The sequence below is a fragment of the Zonotrichia leucophrys genome, chromosome 10, assembly GCF_028769735.1.
Source record: "Zonotrichia leucophrys gambelii isolate GWCS_2022_RI chromosome 10, RI_Zleu_2.0, whole genome shotgun sequence".
In the NCBI taxonomy this organism is placed as follows: domain Eukaryota; kingdom Metazoa; phylum Chordata; class Aves; order Passeriformes; family Passerellidae; genus Zonotrichia; species Zonotrichia leucophrys.
In genome coordinates this window covers 10,190,879-10,215,503 of record NC_088180.1, presented here as the reverse complement: position 1 = coordinate 10,215,503, position 24,625 = coordinate 10,190,879, and the positions used below count along the sequence as shown (strand labels likewise).

General features: G+C 38.4%; 1 protein-coding gene across 3 annotated transcripts; it reads right to left on the bottom strand.

The window, feature by feature from the left end:
* Positions 1-9,811: 9,811 nt before the first annotated feature.
* On the bottom strand, positions 9,812-19,834 carry DTWD1 (DTW domain containing 1). 3 transcript variants are annotated; one of them, XM_064722008.1, is made up of 6 exons: positions 19,229-19,479; positions 17,901-17,955; positions 17,328-17,606; positions 16,111-16,254; positions 14,969-15,242; positions 9,812-11,187 (listed from the first exon to the last, which is right to left on the bottom strand). In XM_064722008.1, the coding sequence occupies exons 2-6, from the start codon at positions 17,916-17,918 to the stop codon at positions 10,958-10,960; spliced, it is 945 nt and encodes a 314-aa protein (XP_064578078.1). In that variant the 5' UTR covers positions 17,919-17,955; positions 19,229-19,479; the 3' UTR covers positions 9,812-10,957. The 3 variants fall into 3 exon arrangements, with proteins under 3 accessions (XP_064578078.1, XP_064578080.1, XP_064578081.1); XM_064722010.1 differs by lacking the exons at positions 17,901-17,955; positions 19,229-19,479 and adding an exon at positions 19,717-19,834; XM_064722011.1 differs by lacking the exon at positions 17,901-17,955.
* Between the last annotated feature and the right edge of the window lie 4,791 nt (positions 19,835-24,625).

Genomic DNA, 24,625 nt, shown 5'->3' with positions numbered 1-24,625 from the left:
CTGGGTGATTAAATGAACTTTTATTTGCTTTTATTTCACTTAGTAAATATTTTAGGAATGATATCACTTCTTGAAATATTAGTTCAATTTTTATTTCCCTTATGTGGTGCAAACTAGATTGCAGGGGCTGACAGCTGTAGGTGGAGCAGCTATGCCTGTTACTCAAATATCAGTCACTCTGGCTGAGCCTTGTGTGCAGAAGGTTTTCTTGACACCAGTCTTGACAATTGTGGATGTCTTGATTGGCTTCTCTGGATGGAGCAATCCTGTTGTGCATTGTGTGTGTGGTAAGGAAATTCCACTAGTTTGTCCTCTTTTCTGTGTGAAAAAAGACAAAGGCATCTACTTAGGAAACTTTTACGAATAAGATGTTGCAGGAGATTGGATGACTGGACTGGCTCTGTGACAGAATTTTCCTCATATTGGTAGTATAAATAATGAAGTTATGACAACTGGATATATATGTCTGGTGGGTTTTCTAGAATTAAAACCTGGCAGAAAAAACTCCAAAAATGCCAATGGCAGCAAAGAAATCAAAATATGTCTGGGTTGCATGATGTGTAACACTGTAGAGATATCCAGCCAACTGAAGGATTGCAAGCCGTGTATTTGTGCCAGGAGAGCTCTCCCTCATTTCTGCCCTGCTTTTAGTAGCTCCTTTACCCAGAGCTCAAGCACTTCCACGTGGCACTTCACTGAACATCAGTTCACTGTGCCATCAGTTCAGTTCTGCTGCTCACACCCTGGGTCATGACTGGCCCTCACATGTTGGCATGCAGTACAAACCAGTGGCCTTGAGAGAGTAGATTCCTTCTGATTGAAGTGGTGATCTTATGCCATAAGAGAACTTGCACATTTTTGCACGAGTTCTAGCCCTGCTGTATGTACACAGTTCCTAGTGCACTAAATCTAGCAACTGAACTTTACAAAAAACTAGAAAAAAACAATAACAGCAAAGTGATTTACTTGTGAAACCAGCCACATAAGTTAATATTTTATAAAACACTGAATGGCCTTCACTGAAAGATCTCACCCAGCAACTGGCCATGAGGAAGTGCAAAATGTGCTGTTTCATAACATGCAAGATGGGAAATGCTATTTAAACAAAGAACATCTTTGTTTTGCCAGGGAAAAATGTTAAGGTAGTTTAAGGGGAGAAGAGAAATAATTTAAAAATATCTGAAAAACAAAGTTTTCTCCAAAGCATATCTGAAAATCTGTTTGAAATGTAATTGTTATGCCAAGTGGGATCCTGAAGCTTTAAAAAAAAAAAGGCAATGTAATATTAAACTGTTGAACTATTTCTGTATCAGCTTCACAGCTTGTTAAAGTAAACTTTAATGAGCTGAAAAATAATGCAGTCTGACTTCCCAAATAAACTACATGGGAACTTACAGCAAATGAACAAATGAACTATTTATTTTGGGATTCTTTTAATGGACTTGGAACTGTTGTTTTGACCAATATACTCATTTAATATATTCTCATTTGAGCTTGATCTTTGCCAAATGTCACTTTTGGGTGGATATGGCACAGCATCTACAGCAGGAACGAAACCTGTGGAAATTGTTGGAACTTGCGCTGAAGCTGGCTTAGACCAACTTATTGAAGAGATAAAGGAGTCTGATTCCATCATTACCCTGGGTGAGAGTTCAGATATTTGCTGTTCAAATTACTCAACAGCAGGATTTCCAAGCTACTTCACGTCTTGAGTAACACTGAATATTTCACTGTTCACTTCATATTAATCACGTCAAAGTCTTGTTCCGGCTTCCTTTGCATCTATCCAATTCACACTTGTAATCCAAATATTAAAATTCTTAAATACCTATTCTCTCCTTATATGTCATCTGTATCTCATCTGATGTTAGCAGTCATTCCTTTCTTGGTTTTGCCCATAAATATAGACCTTTACAATTATTAGTCAGCTTCAGAGCATACATCTTGTTAGTACTACAGTGCTCACTCTTCTGTAATGATGCAGCATAAGGCAAAAGGGTTCATCAAGGCCCTGAGACTAATTTAATCAAGTTTACACAATTTGTCATATAGTGAGATTTTGAAGTTTTGCAGTTGATGTGTATTCCACCTCTCATGTAAGTCAGTCCTGTTCTTTATGAACAGACCTTAATGAATAATGACTCACTTGATGTCTCTGAACTCTTCTGGGAGTTTTCCTCATCTGGGAATAGGGGAAATACAAAGAACTGGACACAAACCTAAATGGTTTTTGTTTTTTTACCCTTTGAATAGTAGTGTTTTTTTAGCAAAGAAATGTGAGATGAAGTCACTGACGTTACTTTACTGGGCCTCCCTCATTGTGTTAATTCTCATTAAAAAACCCTCCCAAACTTTTTTCCTAAAAATGGGTAACTCAGTACTGCCAAGATTTAGGCAGGGTAATCAGCTACTCAGTCTGAGATTTCTCTAAGAATGGCAAGCTTTGGCCAACATCCATTTTCAATTGCAACAATAACAGAAAAGCTCATGTCATGGTGTTTCAGGACAGTTTAATTTCTGTAGCATAAATATACATGGAAAATATTAATGGAAATCAGGAAACATTGTGTTTTCATGCATCCCATCTACAGCACAGTATAAGCTGCTAAGTTGAAATGTGCCAGCTAATCATTCTTCTTTCATTATAAAAAATTGCAAATGCCTATGAAGGCATGTGAACAAAAGACAATGGTTCCAAATATGTAGCAGAAAATCCTTAAATATAATAGTTTTTGTACACTGAATTGCCTGAAGCAATTGAGCAGCTGCTATGTAGCCAGCTGAAATGTTCTGCAGCTCTGCTGCAGCCCGAGGGGAAGCCTGGGTCTTCTGTGCCCCAAGTCCCAGGCGTTGGAGGTGCTGTACATCCCTGCAGCTGGAATGAAGCTGACTTCTCCAGCTGACCCAAGAATACAGTTGGCTTCTTTCAGAGGCAGCTGCATGCAGCCCGTAGCCAACGGAATGGGTCATCACGATGAGGGGCCTCTGAGAGGAGAGGGTTATGGAAAGAAAGGAAGAGAATTGCCAAAGTGCCTCCCCCAGCAAAGCAGGCTGCTGTAGAAAGTAATGTTAAGTGCAGTTCATTTGGGATAGTCACATTAAAAAAAATCCAGCAGAAAACACTCAAAGTCTTAGAAATTTTGATAAAAATAGAAATGTTTAGAAATGTTGATATACTCTTCCCCTGAAGATTAAAGAAATTATTTTTAAAAGGGTCAGGGGCTTTACTTGTAATAAAATTGTGAATTCCAAGTTGAATGCTGCATTGTTAAAAATATGCACATAAAATTTTCAATGTTTAGGGTGTTAATGATTTGTGGTTTTAATTTTCACTTACTTAATGGTCTCTTTTGGATTTTTTTTTGGTATAAGTCTTAAGTTTGTAAGGATGGCAAATATTTCCTAATATATTCAATACTGCATAAGCAAGGAAGGCTGTAAGAGCTGTGATAGTGTCTCTGGAGAGGCACATGAGCTGCAGCATTAGGAGGAAAGGCAAAGATGGCTCTATAGTACCTCTGCCTTTCACTTCCTTCTGAGGCTCTCAACTCTTAAACTAGAGACTATGTAGGCCACTGACAGATGGGGATGTGGTCATTTCAACGACACCTTTTCAGATTTTTGTATCACCTGGCACACACTGTATTTCCCTCACAAAATTCTTCACTGTTTTATCTGGTTTAGAGCTGCTTTGCATCTCACTGGACCCAGCTTTAATAGATGAGAGTCAATCTAGATGACTTTGTTATAAGCAACTATGCAGGAGATAGATCATAAAGGAAGATTTACAAGCTAAGTTTAGTACCAAGGGATCTTGAATTTACTGCTTCTAGAAGACTCAATGTCAAATGTTTTCAGCTGACAATCTTAAAATGTTTGACTCACTTTTTATCCTATAAACTCAGATTGAAAAGACAAGATTATGTATCTGTGTTTCATAAACATCTGAAATAGGTGTATCTTCATTGCTGTCAATGAGGATAATCTGCTTGCATTGATACTGTAAGTTTGTTGACATTACATTTGCATGGACTTTAGAACCTGAAACAGCAGGGAAATCAGACATTTTTGTTTAGATTGCTTTTATTCCCTTCTATGCTCAAAGTAGAGCTATGGTTGCCCTAGATCATGTTGCTCTCCATGTAACAGTACACTAAATTCTTTTGGCTCATGCCCCTCAGTCACTTGGAGGACTCTTGCAGAAGACAGAGAAATGGTACAGCCAAACATTCTTCTCTCATTCTTCTCAGGTTGCCATGCTCCTGGGAAGCACAGCCAGCCCTGTAGTTAGAAAGGTCAAGAGAAATGGAAGCTCTAACATGGTGCTGATTTTAATAGACTCTAGGAGACTAAACAAATGTACACACAGTTAAGCTTGACTTTACTGAGCTAACTGAACAACTTTGGGAAAAAACCTAAACTTGGTAAGCACATGGGTAAGTATGTTGGGCCAAGGGAGTAGTGCTGCCTCTGCAGATATTTCACAGGCCTATTAAGAGGTCCTTGAAGGATTCAATAAGCATGAGGAGGACAAGGGAAATCTATTTGATACTGCTGGTGCTAAAGCTCTAAACGAAACCCTGTATTTTTATCAGTAGGTTACTCTTAGAAATATACCTTTCATGAGCAGCATGGCTAGAGGTTTTAGGAATTATAAGGAATTTTTAGAGCTGTGTTCTACTGCCTTAAGTGGTGGAATCTTTTGAATAACTAAAATGTTAATTCCTGATGCTCCAATGCATTCGGTGTAAATTCCACCTTCTTGCATGCAGAGCCATGGAACTGAGGAGCTGATCAGAACAGATATTGGAGGTTTGGCCTGTGAGTGAGCAGTGTTGAAATACTCTATGTGGTATAACATAATGCACGTCATCCTCAGATCCCACACATGGGCTCTGTTTAGTGACCTCACCACAGCCTTGCGTAACACTGCCTCTTAGGTCCTAGGAGTATTTATTTTTATGATATCTTGCATAGAGAATGCATGAAATTTTTTCAATAGTTTTCATTAGCACATGGAACTGCCAAGATTGGATTCTAGGTTTGAACACCAACAGATGGATTTAATTTTTTCATTCAGATGAAACAACAAACTGTCATCATTTATTGTATGCTTGATTAATGTGCTTTGGTGTTGTCTTGATAACTTGAAGCAGTGGCTTTTCCTTTTATAATAACACATTTTGTAATATATTTCCTTTTTGTCTGAGATACAGACTTGGCTCTGGTCACTGGTGCAAATGACACAGTAAACTCAGCAGCACAGGAAGATCCCAATTCTGTTATCAGTAGCATGCCAATACTGGAACTTTGGAAAACAAAACAAGGTACTGAAAGACAGTGACAGAATTTAGTACACAGTAAGTTATGATCTATTCATTTCTTACAAGAAAAGTGCCAACATATGAAAATATAAACTAGAAATGTATTTTCTAAATCATTGCCTCAAAGATGAATATACAAAGGCACATGTTTAGCTGAAAATCCCTGCTGTCTATATAGAAAGGCAGAACTTTGCAGAGGCCTAGAAAACCAAACCCTGGCCATTGCCATCAGACCATCCATATGTTGGAACAGCTCAAGTATTGCATGTTACCTTGATTGTTTGAATCTACTGTGTTAATTTTCATGGGCTTTATTCTTTTTTCAATGAATTCTTTTAAAATGAGCAAAATCAGCTCAGCCATGCCCCCGTTAGAGAGCATTCTGCATTCAAGAGTTTGACACTATAATTTTGCTGGTTTTGCCAATTCCCTGGCAGCTGCCTCAGGCATTGGTTTTAAACCAGTTTTCTGGAAAAAGTAAGCCATATTCAGAGAACAGAGGAAGATTTTGGTGATGTAAAGCTTTCTATGTTATATTTTTTTGCCAACACAGTCACAATAGAATAGAATGCAAGCACTTTTATATTCTTAACCAACACAGGTATGCAGAGTAAAGCCAATACTGTCACCACACAGACATATGTGAGGTTAAGAGGAAGTAACGTGATCCAACTGCCTCAAGTAGACTGAGGTGTGTTATGTGATGCTTCTGACAATGGAAGCTGTATCAAGTTGCTTCCTTGTCTGCTGTAAACATGAAAAACGAAAAAGACTGTAGCATTAATTCTGCTCAAAGGAAATAGTTTTCCTGCAAACAGAAAAACTATACTGCATGTTTCAGCAGTACTATCACTAGAAAATGAAGTTTCAGGTCAGCAGAAATTCATGCTGCATTTGGCAAACTATTTAGTCATGAAACTAAAACCTCAAAAATAATTTTTGAAAGAAATAAAACATTATGATGTTCTTGAAATACAGAATTTTTATTTAACATTAGGAAATTAAATGAAGGCTGAGTTTCAGCTTGAACAAGCTTCTTTTGTTGGAACCCAAAGTATTGTTCTTCTGTAGAAAAGATAAAAGGATCCTTTTTTAAATCTAAAGGAGTTTGATTCTCTTCAGTTCATTGGTATCCATCTCCAAAGCAAATACTTTCACGAATTGTACTAAAGCCCTTAGATTTCATGCCAGTTAAACTGGCTTATGGGCCCAATTTCATAGATGGACACTTTATTCAGAGGCAGAAATTACTTTTACAAGTAAGGGAAGCTCAGTGCACAGGATGAGAGAAGGAGCAGGATTCAGTCTGGGGTATGTTGGTGGAGCACATTCTCTTCTGTTCACTCTTCTGTGGTATGTTTCTAAACATCCTATTGCAACACCAGTGGTCTGAGAAGTCAGCAGTAAAATCATGTGGCAACCGCACCAGTATTGCTAAAGTTAGACAAAAATTTCCACTTTCCATGAGGTGAAAATACAGTCTGCTGTCTGTTTTGCATTAGAGAACTAGTTCCCACCTCTTACTCTGGAACTTCAGAATTATTTGAATTTATTTCTGGCAGACAGGGGTGAAGAAATCACACCACTCCTGAGTAGTTTTATGTGATAAACTACTTTTTAAATTCCACAGCATCTCATTTCTTTTCTGAATCTGTAAAATGGCAGCTACATGTTATCTTTCCCAACAAGCAAACAGGAAGAATCTGGTAAATTTTTCATATAAACACTTCCTTTAAATGTTGGTATTACTAAGTTTGATCAGTCACAATTAACATTCTTAACGACAGCATTACAATTTTACTAAGATGGTGTCCTTCAAGACAAGGAAAAACAGTTTAGGAACTGTGTTGAGTCCTTCAGTACCTTAGTAGGTGGCTTCATATTCTGGTATCAGTGGATCAGGAGTTTAACTGCCACATATTTTGATCTGTGTGAGAAAGCTTTCCTGCTGGAAATGTGCTGCAATCACCATTAACTTTTGTATCCCAGAATACTCTGAGACACAAGTTAATGGCACCTGGGAGTGCATTATAGTAACTTATGGGAAATTAATAGGAAGTTTCCCTCCCTCCCTTCTTCTTTTGGCACTGTTGAAGGTAGGGGTAAGTAGGATGGATTTTCAAATCACATTACATTTTGTACAAGTATGCTATAACTATCATTTATGTAGACAGATATTTAGAGCATTCAGGCAAGTACTGAAACACAGTTCAAGGGCAAGGTAAGAACAGAACCTTGTATTACTCTGCAGTTGGGCCTGAAGAACGCTATGTGGAAAACCAGATGGACTCAAAAATTGCAAGAAGCAGTAGCAAAGGATTTAAATCAGGTAAGATTACAAGTGCTTTGGGAGGTTGTGCTGTAGCTTCCAAGTTGGCATCCCTTTTCAATCTCAATGTATCTTTACCCCATGCACTGTCATGACCCTTTATTCAACCTCGGCTTGGATGACATTTCTGCTACCTTCCAGGAAAGGAATTGTTTTTTGCAGCAGCTCCCTCTCTTATTCATTTTGAGAAAAGGATTAAATACTCCCTCTGACCAAGCTTACAGGCATGCTAAAGTGAAGCCACTTCATGCTCCTGGCCAAACAAAGAACAAAAATACCCACAATAAGCAAAAGCAGATGGCTTCAGTGGCAGGAAATGAATGAGCCAGACTGCAGGTAAAATGGTTCTCTGAACACATCGTGGAGGTTTGCACTGACAGGTTCTTTGTTATCTGGGGCCTCCCCACAGGAGGCCAGATGTCTCCTGTTGTGAGAGGAGATAGAGATGCTCTTCCTTTTCCTCCCCCTTTAACTTATGGCTGTTTAAGTTACTGCTAATGGAAGCAGAAGCCTGTTTTTCTCTCTTGGTCTCTGATGTTTTTGGAAACAGAAGAGATAGTGAAGGGGTATTCTGATATGAAAGAAAAGGCCCAGAAATGGCCTTTACCTCCCCATGACCCTCCATTTAAAGAACAGGGAGGTCAGTGCTGCTAATTGCACTTGAAAGGATTTACCACTTGATTGCTTTCATTTAGTGGAACAAATTTTTCTTTAGTCTCAAAGCTGGGGAAATGTATCAGTGGTACTAAGATGCTTTCAGTGTGAGATGGATGACTTGGTTTGGCTTCTTATACCAACATCAAAATTAAATAGAGGATGTAAATATTTTTATATATATGAGAGAAAGGGCAACTCCATCTGCTGCTCAGACAGGGCAGATTTGCAGCAGAAGTGACAAAAACCTCCTTCCTGCCCCCATAAAAGGTTATCAAAGGAACAGCAACAGACTGTAAAGAATTACAGATATTAGGTGTGCCTCTGTCCCTTGGTGTAACAAATGACTCTTGCATTACACTGAGGTTGCACTGGAAGACAAAGAATCTGAACCCAGTTCCTGGACACAGTATGCCAGATCTAAAATGCTTTCTGTACATTAATTTCATCTGAGAATTAAAACTAATTTTCTTTTGGAAAAGGTTCTTAAATCCCATTGTTCAAATAAAGTTAGATACACAAAACTTAAATTTGGAAACAATTTTTCACCTTATGAAACTATTTTCCAAAAGTAACGAAGAACAGCTTATACAAGCTTTTATCTGACCTCTGCTTCTTAAATAAAAAACATGTTTTCAGGGAAATGTGTCTTGGAAGTAACTCCCCATCTCCCCCCAGATTTTTCTCTCTGGTTCTTGTAAAGCATTAGGTCAGTGGGTTAATTTTATTTTTGTTTGTTTAAAGTGGGTGAAAGTTTCCTTCTCAAGCTATTATACTTGTGTGATTTAAAAAAAAACAACAACAATCTTTGTTTAAGAAATACAAGAACAGTTGGAAATGTCAAAAGACTATCAAAATTCATACCAAAGGAAGTAACATGAATCATTTTAAAACAGCAAAATAACCTCTCAATAGCAGTAAGTACCAAATGAATAGGCAGTGTTGTTTCAATAGCACTGAGACACAACTACTGATTGTTCTCATTGCTTGATACATGAGCTCAATATATAGGTAGATATAAAAATTATCTTTCTAGTTTTGACTTCAAGCCTGTGTTTCCTGTGGTGCTGTTATAGTTCATGCACATTTCATAATTTCATAACATAACTAGCATTTTGTTCTGCAGATGGGGATATTTTTGTTGTCCACTGTGACACATTTTTATATGTGCTTGTACAGATAAGCACATCAATATGAGGTATGATGTAATGTTTTACATGTGTATTTACAATGTGTATTTGTATCTTGTGTTTGAAACAGTATTAGGATTTCACCTTGAAATGCAGGGGTTTTTTCACTATTAAAAACACAAGTTTGTTTTTTTCCAAACCAGCTATTTGAGCCTGTATGGACTGCTGTGTAAGTATAAAAACATTTTCTTGAAACATTTCTATGTTCACCAGAGTGTGTGTGAGTGCCCTCCTAGAGAGTATGCTACAAATGATAACAAAAACTCTGATGTTTTGTTTAAAAAAGAATCTATTGTAATTTTTTAGTCTGTCACTTTGACAAGATATATTTTATCTTAAATAACACATTTCTAAGAATATCCAGAAATATTTATCCATCTTATATTGTACCCTTAATAATTTTTTTCCTACTTTAGGAATATAATTATCAATGTATGATCTAAAATATATTCATATAACTCTGCTGTAAAGCTCAGGTCTGTTCCCTCTGCCAGCACTGGCTGTGTTGGTGTAGCCTGGCAAAACTGCATTCACACCTGATGACTCTGACAGCAGCACTACAACCGTGACAAAACTGCCATCAGCACAAAGCCTTGCTGAGACTCTTCTAATCTGCTCCTTCACTGCAAAAGGAAAAGCAGAGCAGATTCACAGCCTGCCTAGTTTAAGGAAGCCTTGTCAGAAATATTGTGGTCAGAACCAGTATTTGTGGTGCCTACAATATGCCATAGTGACATTTGTTAGGTTAGTGCTCCCTCAAATAATGGTAATATATAACAGTAATAAACACTTAACTAAATTTGTTTGAAGAAGTCTAAAATTACCCAAGAATTTGAGAATAATCCTAATATAAGAGTACATGAATGGTACTACAGAAATCATACATTGTATAACAATGTTTAAAGAGACCATTTTTTTATTACTAGAAGAATTTTCCAGAATTAATCATGAAAATATATAATTCATATTCAATTAATGTGCTCTTTCATTCTCTATTGCTGCCACTCACCCCAGCAACCAAACACCATCTGCTCGTTCAGTAACCCTGTAGCAAAATCAGTATTGCTGTGTAAACCACAAAGAATCCATCTGACAGAAGTATCAGTAACAATGGAAAAGCAGGCAGGCTAATTCCTTCTTACAGTTAAGAGATCACTCCTTACAGCAAGAGGGGTCAGGTCCTCACTCCCATGTCAGGAAATGTGCTCATCACAGTGAGCACATCAGGCCTGTAGGTTGAAGTACAGCAATATTTAGGAAAATGTAACTGTTTTCAAGTAAGTAACTCTAATAAGACTGCTCATGTGAGCAGTTCTACCACCTCAAGCATGCAGGAGGAGGGCTGCAGCTCACTTCTGGACATTATTTAGAGGACAGTCTATTTCCAAAAAAAAACCCCTGGTTATGTTTGTGCAGGTTATTATTACAAAAAAAAGTAGTGTCATGCACCGACAGACAGCTTACTTTTTTCCTGCACAACACTTGGCATCTTTAATCAATGTATACATAAATGAAAAGAAAAAAAGCAGATTATCATATTGTCCTTTGTAGCTCTCTTTCAAAATCTCCTGATGATAGTCCACAAGGAAATAATAAATTGCTTCTATTGTGGAAAGGTATGTATCTGGTGTTCCCTTCTGATGACGCCAAAAGCAAGTTTTCCTTGTCTTCAACTCAATTTGCAGTAACCCTGTCAAGGAAAAAAGATGACCTAGATTAGACAATGTGAATTGGTGGCCAGAATGTCAAACAAGACTTTAGCACCAAGACTTTAGTTTTGTTTTCTGATTTTGCTGCTAGCCTGCTCAGTGCCTGCATGAAAATAATTTCTCTTCCTGTACCTACACTTTTGATCTTTAAAACTGAGGCAATAATTTAATCCCCCTTTTTGGATCACTTTGGAATTTGATGAGGTGCTGTAATTCCTAGGTTACAATCTTCAAATCTGCAGTTAATTACAAGTTATCCTTTCATTCAAACAGCCACACAGCCCTCAGTAAACTGCAGAGTTGCTTCATATGGCAAGAGTGAAATCCACACCTACCAAGACTCACCAATGTTCAGAAAATTATTTCATCTTTTGCAAAGTTAATACTTTTCAAGTGTAAAACAGAATCCCTTAGACTGTTAGTGTTGCTGAAGTGAGGACTATTTACAAGAGCCAGTTTGTAATTGTAATTGTATTTATGCTTGTAAAGTAACTGAAATGTCACTGAAATGACTCAGGAGTAAGTATGACAGCATCTTGCAATTAACTTTATTAGATACTAAAAGCATTCCCACTTAAGATGAAAGAGGGAATTTGGTGTCTGTATGGCACAAAAAAAATCTTTTATCTACTTTAGTCTCTGTAACTATTCTATTATTCAGATGCATTTTAAACAGGATGGACAGTTGGATCATGAAGAACATGGTACACACCTGTCAACAACATTAGAAGCAGATTGTAAAGTTATCTTTTTCTATCACAATCTGATACTCTGTCTCATGGGAGAGTTTAATACAGGTAACAGTACAAAAACCAGTATGGTCTAAGAACTGCTTGGAAGTTATGGATAGGGAAGTTTCAGAAAGGTCAAATTCAGGCTAGAGCCTAGCACTTGTAATTGTACACTTCCAGCCTACAAACTGTGTTTACTTCTTTTCAGTGTAATTGCAGGAGGGATTTAGTTGTTTGCTTTGCAGTGAGTAAAGTATGGTATCCTGCATTGTAGAAGAAATCTCAATTACAGCATTAAAAAAACCCCAAACCTGAACAGGAGAGTCTGTCCCTGAATTTCAATGTTATTATTGACATTTCAGAACCAAAACCTCAAAACAGCATACACAGTCTAATTATTACCTCTAATAATCCTACACATGTGAAACTTAAAATAGCAGGAGGAAACTGCATCAAGCTTGTTGCCCTCAAGAGTCTTCACCACCTGAATTCTCAGGCCTAACCAAAATGAAAACTTCCATCAAATCCACAGTGCTTTCACCCTAAAAGCAGTGAAGAAAATCTCAGGGATGATTCCTCCAGCATCAACTCCCACGTAGTTGTGGTTTGAACACAAACAAAAGTTCACTGAAGGCAAGACCATGGACACTACTGAGCTTACCACAAGTGCAGTGTCAGTTACTTTCAAACATAAGACTTTAGGACCCTTCATTAAACAAACCCCAAAACCAGAGGGGGTTAAGGATAAAAGTTTACTGAGAATTTTTCATCTCTACTGGATCTGTGTACAGCCAAAGGCAATGTTTGCTTACAAATACTCACCATTCACATGAAACCCCACAATGCTAATGAATAAGCTAATAAAATATTTGGCTGATACAAAGCAGTTACAACTTACAGGGAAAAAAACCCAAAGCAATCAGTTTCTTTAACAATCATGGTGATGCTGCCAATAAGCTCCATCACTCATGGGAGAAAGTCATCATTAACATTAAATTCAACTGTTTGTTTTCTAATCTAGAGATCACTTTTAATGAAGTAATCAATCCCTAGACATTACCAACTCTCCTGTATTTCTTGTCTTTAACTGATTTAGTTTTGTTTTCTTAAGATATATTAACACTTCTCCAAGATATAGAACTAATTTTGTTCAAGTTCTCCCAGCTTATTTTAAGATTGATGTACTCATTTGCTTTCTCTTGCAGCACAATTTACTAGATTTACTGTCTATATGAATATAAGCTTACAAAACACAACGTTTTTCTTTATGTTTTCTTGGCTTCATTAATGTTTTCCTTCAATATTTCTTGTAACTTAATCCTAATAAGTATGGCAATTACTTTTTATTTGGAATTATGAACACTCCTTTTTGAGCTTTAACATATGATGGATATTTTGTTGGATGATGACTTCATTTGCAATTGAACTGAAAAATGAAAACAGTTCTCTATTTTTCATGTATGTACAACATAAAAATGTCATCAGTTTATGCCTAAGGAAACTCTGCCCCATTCATCTTGGAAGTGAAAACTGCAATCTCTAAAAGGGGTATTAATGCAATTTATGTTCCTTATGACAGGCACTAAGGAAAGCAATACATGCACAGGCTGTGCACACTGTTACACCCAATGTGTGGATGGGTAAAATTCTCCCATACTAGAAACTGACTTGCATGACACTATTAAACCTCACAGCAATCCTGAAAGGTGCTCAGGAACCCAGGGAGCTGCAAAACAGCTGGAAAACAGCTGGAACCGAAATATTCTAGAAAGGAGAGAGTAGTACATCAAATCAGCATTCTCATGGGGAAACTGGAAACCATTCAAGAGCTCCAAAGTAACACCAATTAAGACTTTTTGACTCATATATGCATAGGTTTCCATGGAAATTTTCACTTCCCCTGGCTGCCTGTTATTTTCCTTGAATTTGTCCTCTTAAAGTAAGTTTCAAATGCCTTACATTAACATGCAACGTGCAATTCCCCTAATCTTTACAGTAATACTTCAATGGAGCTGATAGAGTATGTTTTGTGTTAAACTAAATACTTATAACAGGATTTTAATTGGCCAATACATCATACTAATGTAGGATTCTTTAATAAGCTGACTAGACAAGGCAACATCCATCTTCTATGCAAGAAAGTCTGTGAAATTCCTTGTAGGATCCAGTGTGAAGCAGTAGTAGTGTATATGTGCGTGTATACATATATATGTAATGTGTATACATGTATATGTGTATATTGCATATAAACTTGACAACCTGCCTCCCAGCTAAGTACACTTTTTGCACTAATGAAAGTATTTTCAAACTCCTATTAATCTCAAAGGAAATGGAATGCTATTGCTAAATTGTTTTGTCTTTTGTGGTTTTAATTAGAATGCTTAAATGTAAACTTTTTGTAAAGAACCTAAGACAAAAACTTTCTGCAGAATTACCAATTTCTGCTCTCAGAGTTGGAAGGGTGTGGAGGGCAAGCAGCCATTCCTTTTTTGTCTGGAGTAGTGAGATCATGGAAATGTCCATTAACAACTGGAGGAGAAAGAGAACCCAAGGCATGACAAACCTGTGCTGAACCTCCTAAATCCCTTATTTACCCTCTTGGGGCCTGTCTGCCACAAACTTGTACACAAATGGTCCCATGGGTCTCTGGAAAGCAGGCAGCCACCTGCAAAAAAATCTTCCTGGCTTCCCTCAGAGGCCTTTCTAACTACTGTTCTACTGTCTAACATGACAGCTTCCATTCTCTGAGACTGAGGAAATTTGCTCCAACAGAGAAGTGAGACAAGTAAATGTAAATGCTTTCTTAGTACTAGTATTATCTTTTTGCAAAATAGATTATATGCCATGAAAAGTAATGGAGTCTTTGGCTCAGGAAGTATTTTACAGCCCTGGAACAGGTTGCTGAATCCTTCATAGACACTCAGAGATAGGGGTACATACAAGCTTACATTGTGCTCAGGTCTGTTACAGACATATGTCCCTTAATCATTTATGCAGCAATAATGTCTCAGTATCAACTTGTATTTTTTACCTTGAAGTCGTTCATCAGTTATTATCTTGTTAGTTTGATTCCAGGTACTGTCAATAAATATTATTTTCTTCAGTCTCGTGCCTTCACTCCTGCTGCTTGAGATGCATTCATTTGGATTTTTTTCTTCTTCAGGTTCTATTTTTGCTTGTTTAGGAAGGGGCTCTCTGGAACAGTCATCGTCACTAGAACAGACACTTTTCTTGGTGTACTTTTGGAGATGGAAAGCAATATCTTTAACTGAAACTGAATTTGGGCCAGGAAATATAAGTGCTATCTGAATGAAGAAAACAAAGAGATCTGAGTGTCAATAAAATCTAACAGAACAACAGGAATTGTTATATTAAAGAACAGAAATTTTCTAACCTGTCTGTAAACATTTAAGTCAGGACAAGATTAAATAGTGTCTCTTAAAAATATTCTGTTGCCCAACACAGCATTAAATCCACGTTAAAAACATGTTAATGAATTAAGATTCTTAACAGAGATTTTTAATTAATGTTACTTCCATGCCTCTACTACCAACTCTAACACTTCTGTATAGAAAGATTTTTCAGCCAAGACAATGGTGTCAGCCCTGAGGAAGTTCAAATGTCACTTGTCACTGCAGTGTATGGGGCAGGGGGGCCAAAAAGGATAGCTTACCATTTAGATGAACATACATATCTGAGTTCATAACTCACTTCTTTTCTTGTGCTCTATGCTATGATAGACAAGACTTGAATTTTAGTTGTTTTCCTGTGTCATAGTGATTGTTAAAAATTTTAAGGAGGTTGTGGAAAGGTATGTATCTGGTTGCAGCTGCTAAATGTGAGCACAACATTCAACTGCTGTTTAACTTGCTCCAAGTTGAATACTTTAAATATAGGCAAAATATTTCTTCAGATACACAGTAAATCCAATTCTCCATTGTGTGAGGAGATGAACATAGAAAATTCAAGGTGGTTAAATAGTGCTGCAGTCTTTCTCAGCTTTGGAGAAAAGGTCACAGCCCATAACTGTGTGTTTGCAGAGCTAATCTTTGAGAGAGCACAGGATGGGCTGCACTAATGGAACAGTGGTTTCCTCCCTGCAGGGCACTACCACTGCAGGAGGAAGCTGCACTCCCCAGCACAGAGCCTGGCCATCTCTAGAGAATCTCTTACTTCGTGTCTCTTCTCTTCATACTCAGGAATGCAGGGGTATTTATAAATTGTAACATCATCAGGTGCCAGGAGCTTAGCGTGCACAGCCGTGCTTTTGCCGTCTGTTTCGTTTGGGTGTTTAATAATATCAATCTTCAAAGGTAACTAGAGCAAAAGGAGAAAAAAAAAATAAGTTCATCATCATATTTACAAACACCTATTAGAAACTTACAAGAACTTATCAGAACTTACTTAGAAACTTATTAGAACGTACAAGAACTTATCTATTAGAAACAAACAAGAACTTATTCAAAATTTGGAAGAAATTCCTATGGGTGTGTAATTAAAATGTATGTGATGATTTTTTAATAGGTTTAGAACTAAACTAGAGACAAGTTAGAAGAAGCACCTACTACATTCAATTTATGCAAATAGCTGAGTAAGCAGTGATGCACTTTGGAATGCTGCCAATCTACAGAAATCTACCTTACCATAAGGCAAGCTGGATGTGCTCTTAATTTGAGCAATATAATGGTTCTATCTCTATTAGTTATTCACCCAACTGTGAAAATTACAATTTCAATGAAAATATACCTAAGTTTACTAGGTCAAATTTCAAAATTACTTCTGAAGTATTTTTATGATGCTTTCAAACTCCACTGTCTTCAAAACGCATCTTAGATCCTAAATGATTTTGCAAAATGCCTCAGTCCTCTCTGATAGCTTCCCCAAGTAAGTCAGCAGAAAGGCATTTCACTATTTATATTTTAACAGTGTTATCTGAATTATAGAACCATGACATATAGGAATGTCTTTTAGGTCACATTTTATGTAAAATTCATCCTTGGTTTTGGACAAATTTTTTGTTCCCAATATAACGTTTTCTGGCCAGAGTTATTAGAAACTGAAGAATGTGCAAGAGCACCATAAAGAAACTTTCTACAACTAAGTGGAAACACAGTTGCATGAGAAGCTGAGTGACTTCAGCCTATATTCTCATCTAGAAGACGCATAAATGTTTATGTGAGGATTGGAACATTTTCAGTGTTTGTACATGTAATTCCTCCAGTAAGAACAGTAATTTTATCTAACTGTAGTTTATTCATACTTATAGCTGTGTTCAAAATGAATGTCTGTAAAGAATGAGTCAGAAAAGAAATGGCTGCAGACAGACTATTCTCTGTCCACAGTAACTAAAACCCCAAAAATATTATAAAAAATTATTAAGAAATACTAACCTTCACAGTTGGAATTTCTTTGGTAGGGACAGTTTCGACAGGAACAAAGCATGTATAACAATAAAACATCCTTGAACTATGACACTGGGGGCATTTTGATCTCCCACTCTTTTTTGCCTTTTCCAGTACTTCCTGGGAAGCTAACTGTAATTGTTGAAGTGGATTATCTTGAACAGATGATGGACTCTGCAGTAGGCTTTCCAAACACTCAGTATTTCTTTTTGCTCCTTGAGCATTTCTTTCATTTAAAAGTGTAGATGAATTTAAAGACATGGTTAGCTGAAACAGACAAAATGTTGTTAAATAAAAAGCCAATTACTATGAACTAATCTACTGGAAAATATTCAGCATTATCCCATTTAAGAACAGGTTTCCTACAACAGAAAGAATAATAAAATCATCTGATTCAAGAGATTTGCATGAGATAAACTGGAAAGAACTCGAGATCTGCATCCTTAATGCACAGATGCACATTCACTATCCCACTCATTTAAGCCCTGCAGAAGTCTATTATTTCTCTGTTGTTAAGATTTGTGCCTAGAAGTTTATGAAAACACTGTAAGCAGTGTTTACCTGGATAAGCAATCCCATTTGTCTCCAATATGACTACTGACAAGGAATTATATGCCTACAGGATAGAAATTAGTAAGACAAAAGTTAATTGTGCTAATTTAGATCTTTATCCTAAAATTTATTGTGTGTGGGCCAACCAAATAACCTGAATGAAATCCCTGTTGGATAGAACTTTGTGAAATAGAAGAAATTTTCCAGGAGAAGAGCTTGAGGCTGAAAAGTAACAGCTAGAAAAGGGCTTCGGTGCCCCATGTTCCAGATAGTAAAGTGCTGACCCAGTCTAGACTTCCACAAGTTTGTGGTTTTTTAGTACTATTGATGGATTTTTGTCAGGCTTTCCTCAGGACAGCTGTTGTCTTACCCTCTACAGCTGGCACAGAATTTTCACCATGTAGCAAGGCAGGAGAAACATGACCATGTGCCCACCCCGGGGCAGACAGAATTAGTGCTGCTGTGCTGTCACAGCCCCCTCTCACTGCCCTCAGCCCCAAAGCAGCCCCAGCCAGGAGCCTGCCCAGCCTGCAGTAGTTCTAAACTGCCTTTGGCACTTTGTGCTGCATCACATGCAATGAAAGAAGTTCTTCTCAGGATTTACTTTCAGCTAATTTAGGTTTACTTTTTCATGTCAAGGATCACACTTATGAAATCGTGTAGCGAAGTCATGTTTAACAAAAACAAACAAACAGTAAGTCCTGAAATGTAATCCAAAATGAAGCGTTTAAATAAAATCAAGTGTAATGTAATTGGAAAGAAACAAAACCAAAAAACTAAGCTAAGTTTCCAACACCAAATTAAAATCAATTCCAGAAAAAATTGTTATTTTCTGGTAAAATTAAATACTCATGCATGCTATGATACCTTCCCCTCTGCCTCTGCCAAGGTCTAACTTTTGAAAGGGTCAGAGAAGTCCACTCAAATAAACACAAAATCTAATATGCACACGAATTTTCTAGTGCAATTTGCTTTCAAGTTTCTCTGAGATAAAGCCAGTATAGTTTACATCTCAGAGCAACCTGTGCTATTATCAAGTTTCCTCAAGAAGCAGAGGGCGAGAGGCCCTGGAATTGGACATGCATTCCCAGCCTGCAAACTGACTCTCTTCAGTGGAATGTCTTACACTCTGTGCCGCTCAACGGTGACACCCTGGAGCACTTTTGTTATCGATGCTGACAGGGGATACACTGTGGCCTCAAACTAATAGCTGTGCCCAGGCTGCAGCACTATACATACAGTACAGTACACTTCAGAAAATGACAGACTAGAACTTTGAGATCCAAATCTCATTTCAGACAGGTATTTTTAAGATTTAACAACAACTCCACTTGCACCTCATCTCTAAATCCCTGGTAAATCGCTGCCGGTGGGGGGTACCCTCCACACTCCAGCCGCAATTCTAGGACAACTCAGCAGGTCGGCCGGTGCACCTCGGGGGGCCGTGTACAGCTCAGGGGTGCCACAGCCCCGGCCATGCCGCAGCTCGCTGCTATCAGCCCGGCGGGGTGAGCGCAGGCCGGCTCGGAGCGCAGGTTCTGCGGGCGGACAGCGCAGGGCGCTGCCTCTGCCCCGGTAACAGCGCGGTTCTGCCGCTCGGTGCCTGACCGGCCCCGTCCCGCCGCCGCAGCGGCACCGCGGCCCCCGTGGGCGCAAAGCCGCTTCCCACCGCGGGCCGCCCGAGCCCGCCCCGCGCACAGCGCGGCCCCTCGGCGCTCCCGAGCCGCGCTGCCTCCTCTCTCCTGCCGCCACCGCCGCGCCGGGGCGAGAGCTCCTCAGCCGCTCCTCGCCCGGCTCCAGCGCCCCCGCACCGCCCGCTCCTCACCCGCCGCCCGGCGCGGCTCCCGCGCGGCCCTCGCAGGCCCCGGAACGAAAGTGCCGGGCTCGGAATCCGCGGGGAGGCGGGGAACGGAAACAGCCCGGGGCTGAGCGCGGCTCCCGCGGGCCGCCTCTGCGTGAGGGGGCTGCGTTGCTCTGGGCGCCTCACGTCCGCATGGGCTGTTCCGTGCTTTGGGTCACAGATTCTGGGCAGAAACCTCTTCCAGCTCCCTGGGCAGGGGGGGGAAACCCCGCCGTTCCCAGCTGGGACCGCGCCAGGTGTTTCCTGCCCTGCGTCCCCTGCCCAGCGCTGCCCTCTCCGTGAGGCGGCACAGCCTGGGAGCCGCTGGGCTGTGAGGCTGCGGCTTTCACTCCATCAGAACTCCAGGAAAGATAGATCAGAATTTATTTTTTTTTTACTCTGTATTTTTCCCGTCACCCAGTAGAATCCTTAGAGCATATTTATTGGCTGGAGGAATTGTGCTGCCACATTCTTCTGCTTGTTTTGAATCTCTGTCTAAAGGGAATATGGGATCTCTTCTGTGGGATTCCTTGGCCTGGTTGAGGATGCTGCTCCATTGTAGCATTTACCCAATATTCAGCCTTTAGGGTGAATTTCGGCTAATCTGCAATCTTCACAGAGCTTCCAGCTTGTAAACAAGTTACTGAATACGAGAGAATAGTGGCAGATTTGTCACTTTTTCTTCAGTGTGCACTTTTGAAGTGCATGAATAATAATACTAAAATATTGTGGAGGTAGTGAGATGGAGATGGAAGTTCTGTCTTTGTGATCTCGTGCCTTTACGTATCTTTCACATATTTTGTATGTTTCTTAGCATCTAAGGATATGAAGTAGTATTTTGTGTATTAGAAGAACAAAACCCTATAAATGAGAATTTATAAACTGAGAATTAAGTTTGAGTGTAGGTTGTATTTCCAAGACCCTTGGGCGCTGCAAAAGAGGTTTGTAGAAATGGCACACTTTAAGAGAGCAGCCTCTCTGCTGTTAACTTTCTTTTTCTTGCACCTATACCATAGAGGAAAATGCCTTTGTGCTGTACAGCAATTTTCTGTGGTTGGAACCTTGCTTGAGTCAAGATCCTGAATCAAGCTTTGTTTAAAAGATTTGATCAGGCCATGCCGTTACTAACATAAGAGAAATCCTGAACCCTGAGGCAGAAGGTTCTGATGAGGATGAAAAGTTGGTTCTGATTTTACCTTTCTCTCTTTTCTTACACTAGTAGTACTGCTAGGGAAATATTTGACTATAGATGCCTTTCTGGTTTGTTGAAGAATTCGGTACAATGTGGTTACCAGTGAATTGTCAGAATGACATTCTTTTTGGAAGAAGCAGGACATTCCTTTTGACCTGCCTACATTATTTGCAAGTATGAATTCACTCAAATCTTTTAAACCAGAAAATTTGCTCTTTTGAGCTTTGAACCAGAACTTTTTCCCCATTGGAACAAAGAAACAAAAAATGCTTGAAAAGATACGGAGCATTTCATTATAAATTTTTTTTTAAAAAACAGTAGATATCTAGGAGGAGGAACCTGACATGAAAATGGAAACACATTTAGGATAATATCAGAACAAAGTATTGATTTTTTTACATTTTAAAGTTGGTTTTACTTAACCATTTTACCCTTTAATTGCAGCATCACAGAATGAGCCTGTGTGTGTTAATAGTTTCAGTGCAGTCAATAACATTTCATTGATTTGCTTTTTTAATGAAATAATTTGCCTTTCTGCCCTGCTGTTACAATAGAGGGTGTCAATGTCCTTCAGCAATACCTTCAGCTTAAGAACACACTGATAACTCTGTTTTAATGCTTGCTGAGTATTTTCAGTGAAGTGATCAATTTGACGATTAAGTTCAAACAACTACCTTTGGTTCCAACAATTTGCTCAAATATTTAAACTGCTAGTTTAAATTCTTTGCTAGATCAAGGATCAGTTTCCTCTGTGCTTCCAAGGCTGTTCTCAACAGATGGAAGGCATTACTGGCCTTTCCGAGAACTTAAATTGCACATGATTTTATTTGTCTCTTTAGAAACATAATGACCCTTTTTTCTTGAGTTATCTCCTTCTCTAACTAAAAAGTTATAGTCTTTTTAATTACTTTGTGTCTGCTGTAATGGGCCTCCCTGGTCTATTTCTGTTTTTCTGGCTCTTTGAGATGATGTAATCCTCTCTGAATGCAGAACATGAGAGAGGAGGAAAGCACAGTCTGCATTGCAGTGTTGCCAGAATTAGAGATTCTTAGATGTAAAATGCAGTTATACTTGTATTGCAATTCTTTATGCAAAATAAAGTTCACAGATTACTTAATTTAAGAATTACATTTCTATAATTTCCAGAACAAGCTGTTTTTACAATGTACTGGTTGCAGGAGTGGCTGAGTTGTATCTCTGTTGATGAGCTTTACTTTTTGCTGGGTAAGTTACAAAAGGATTATTCCTTTAGTGTTGTATGTAAATATCTGTGTGAACATCAGACCACACTCAGGCTTGGAGAAGACAATAAACACATGGCACTGAGGCACAGAAATGTGCTCAAAAGGTCTTCTCATGCCAGTGTGGCCCTGTGCATCTAGAGGGGCATCTCCCTGCCCTTGAACAGAGCACCCAGCAGGCATTGGCCCAGCTCAGTGTTTACAGCTTTCCCTCAGTCTGTCAGTGTGAAGTGTCAAGTTCAGCATTTGAAAAAACCTAATAAACTAAAGCCCCAGTTCTGCCTGGGTTTTAGGAGCATTTTGTTTAGGCCTAAACAAGATGCAGGCAAAAGTCTAGGCAAGCCTGTTCTCCACAGTGTTAAAAAAGGCAAGATGAGCCTAAAACAGCAACTTGGCCTGTGCAGTGTGTTAAGTTTTGTGTGTTGGCACCTTTAGGTGTAGATCCAGATATATGTAAGGTCGTTGCCTGCTTGGAGCTTTTAATCAATAAAATCATCAATCCAGCCCCTACTTCTTGCTAAACCTGGCTGAATTTTAAAGACATTGTTACTGAGCAAGTTACTACAGAGAGAGCTCTGACTGAGACACGTGAGATGTGGAGAGCAAAGGAGTATTAAATAATTTTAGTTCTTTTTATGGATAAGACAAGAAATATCAAATTTTCTTTTTTTCCCCCCCTTGGATACAGAAATAGAATTACATCTATCTCTGTATGTTTTTTAGGAGGTAAAAAGCCCAGCTTGAAAAACTACTTTGGTTTCTTTATATTTCTAAGAGTATCTTATAGTCACCTAAAGTAGCTGTTTTACATCTTTGTTCCTTATCTGAAATATATTCACACTTCGTAGTGTGCATTCTCTTAGCTGAAAATACTGTTTATTTCGTGTGTGAAATAGAATTAATTATGAAATAAGTATTTATAATTTTTTCAGGTTCCCGGATACATTGCTGAGGAGTCAAACGGTAGAAATGTAGAGGTGAGTTTCTTTAGCTTGCATGTAAAAAAGTACACAGCTTTCTGTCTGATGAATATGGTTTGACATGGAAATCAAAAAATACCTCTGACAGCAAACTAAGTCATTCAGTTTTTGTAAGATTACATGAATTCAGATATATTGGGTAATGGAAATTCCAAATACTGTGTAAATATGAAGACTGGCCACCATAAAAAGTGTAAATTCTGGGGTTTTTTACTCATCTTCAGTGGGAATTAATACAGCAGGTGTGACTGGATGCCTTACTAATTTTCTGTCAAACAAGAACGTTTTTGTGGTTTAAACTTCAAATGTTTAGACTTTTAGTCTTATGTTTACTGAAAATGGAAAAGAAAAATCAGTAACAGGCTGAGAGACTTGCAGGTATCTGGCAAATGCAAATCAGTCCCTGTGTTTTGACAGCCTGATGTTGAGATACCTAAAGAAGCTGCTTTTGTTTCTCTCGGTAAAAGTTAAACATTCCCCCTGCAAGTTTTTCCCTTCAGTACTTCTGCAAGCTGAAAGAAGTTCCTATGTGCTTGTGGATCATGTTTCAAATTAAAATCCTTGTACTTTTTACCTTTGTCCAGTTATGATTTGCTTTGTGGCTTTAGGAGTTTTAAATCCCTGCATTCATTGTACTGAATATTTTTTTGTTGTTTTGATAGAAAATTGTTCTCGAAGTCTGTTTCTCTCAAAATAATCTATTGCAGGGCTTCAGGATTCTTTGTGGTCATGGTTTCTCCAGAAGTTTAACATGTAAAGTAATTTTAAGTGTTGTTATGACTTTTATTATCAAAAAAAAATCTGCATATCCCACAAGTACAAAAATGTGTTTTACTCATGCAGCTCAACTGCACCAGCTGTAGGTCCAAGTTACCTTTTCATGTAACTTTGGGAAAGAATTAGTTTAGTTGGCAGGTTTTTATCATGAAGCTTAAAATAAACTTTTAGATGAAATTGGCTGTTTATTTTACTTTGCTTACTTTGTGTAATGGTGCTAAAATTTATAAAAGGTATGAGTTTGGAATATTTAGGTTAAGAGCATAAATCAAAATTGTGTGGGTTCTGTTACCTGAGATGGTCACTATGTTCTTTATTAAGAAGAGGAGGAAAATATTCCTGTGGCAGGAGGCTGTGATTATGTGCACTGGCTTTGGTTCAGTACCTCACTTAGATTCTGTCTTAATTGTTGGCTGATAAACTTAACATATGCTTCAGATAATTCATGTTTTTCAGTGCTGTTCTGAATCAGGAACAACTTCAATACACTCAGAAGCGATTAAACACTTAGGAGTTGTTAAAATGTTTGGAAGAAGGATGAGTTGGAGTAAGAGAGGGCAATAATTTAGGGATATGTGTTTTGGTGCTGTTCCTTTGTGTTGGCAGTGCCTCACCTGAGGTAACTGTGTTGTGCATCAATATTTGCACACAGCCATATCTGAATTTATGTAGGTATCTTTGCCCTGATTTTTTCCCCTTTGAAG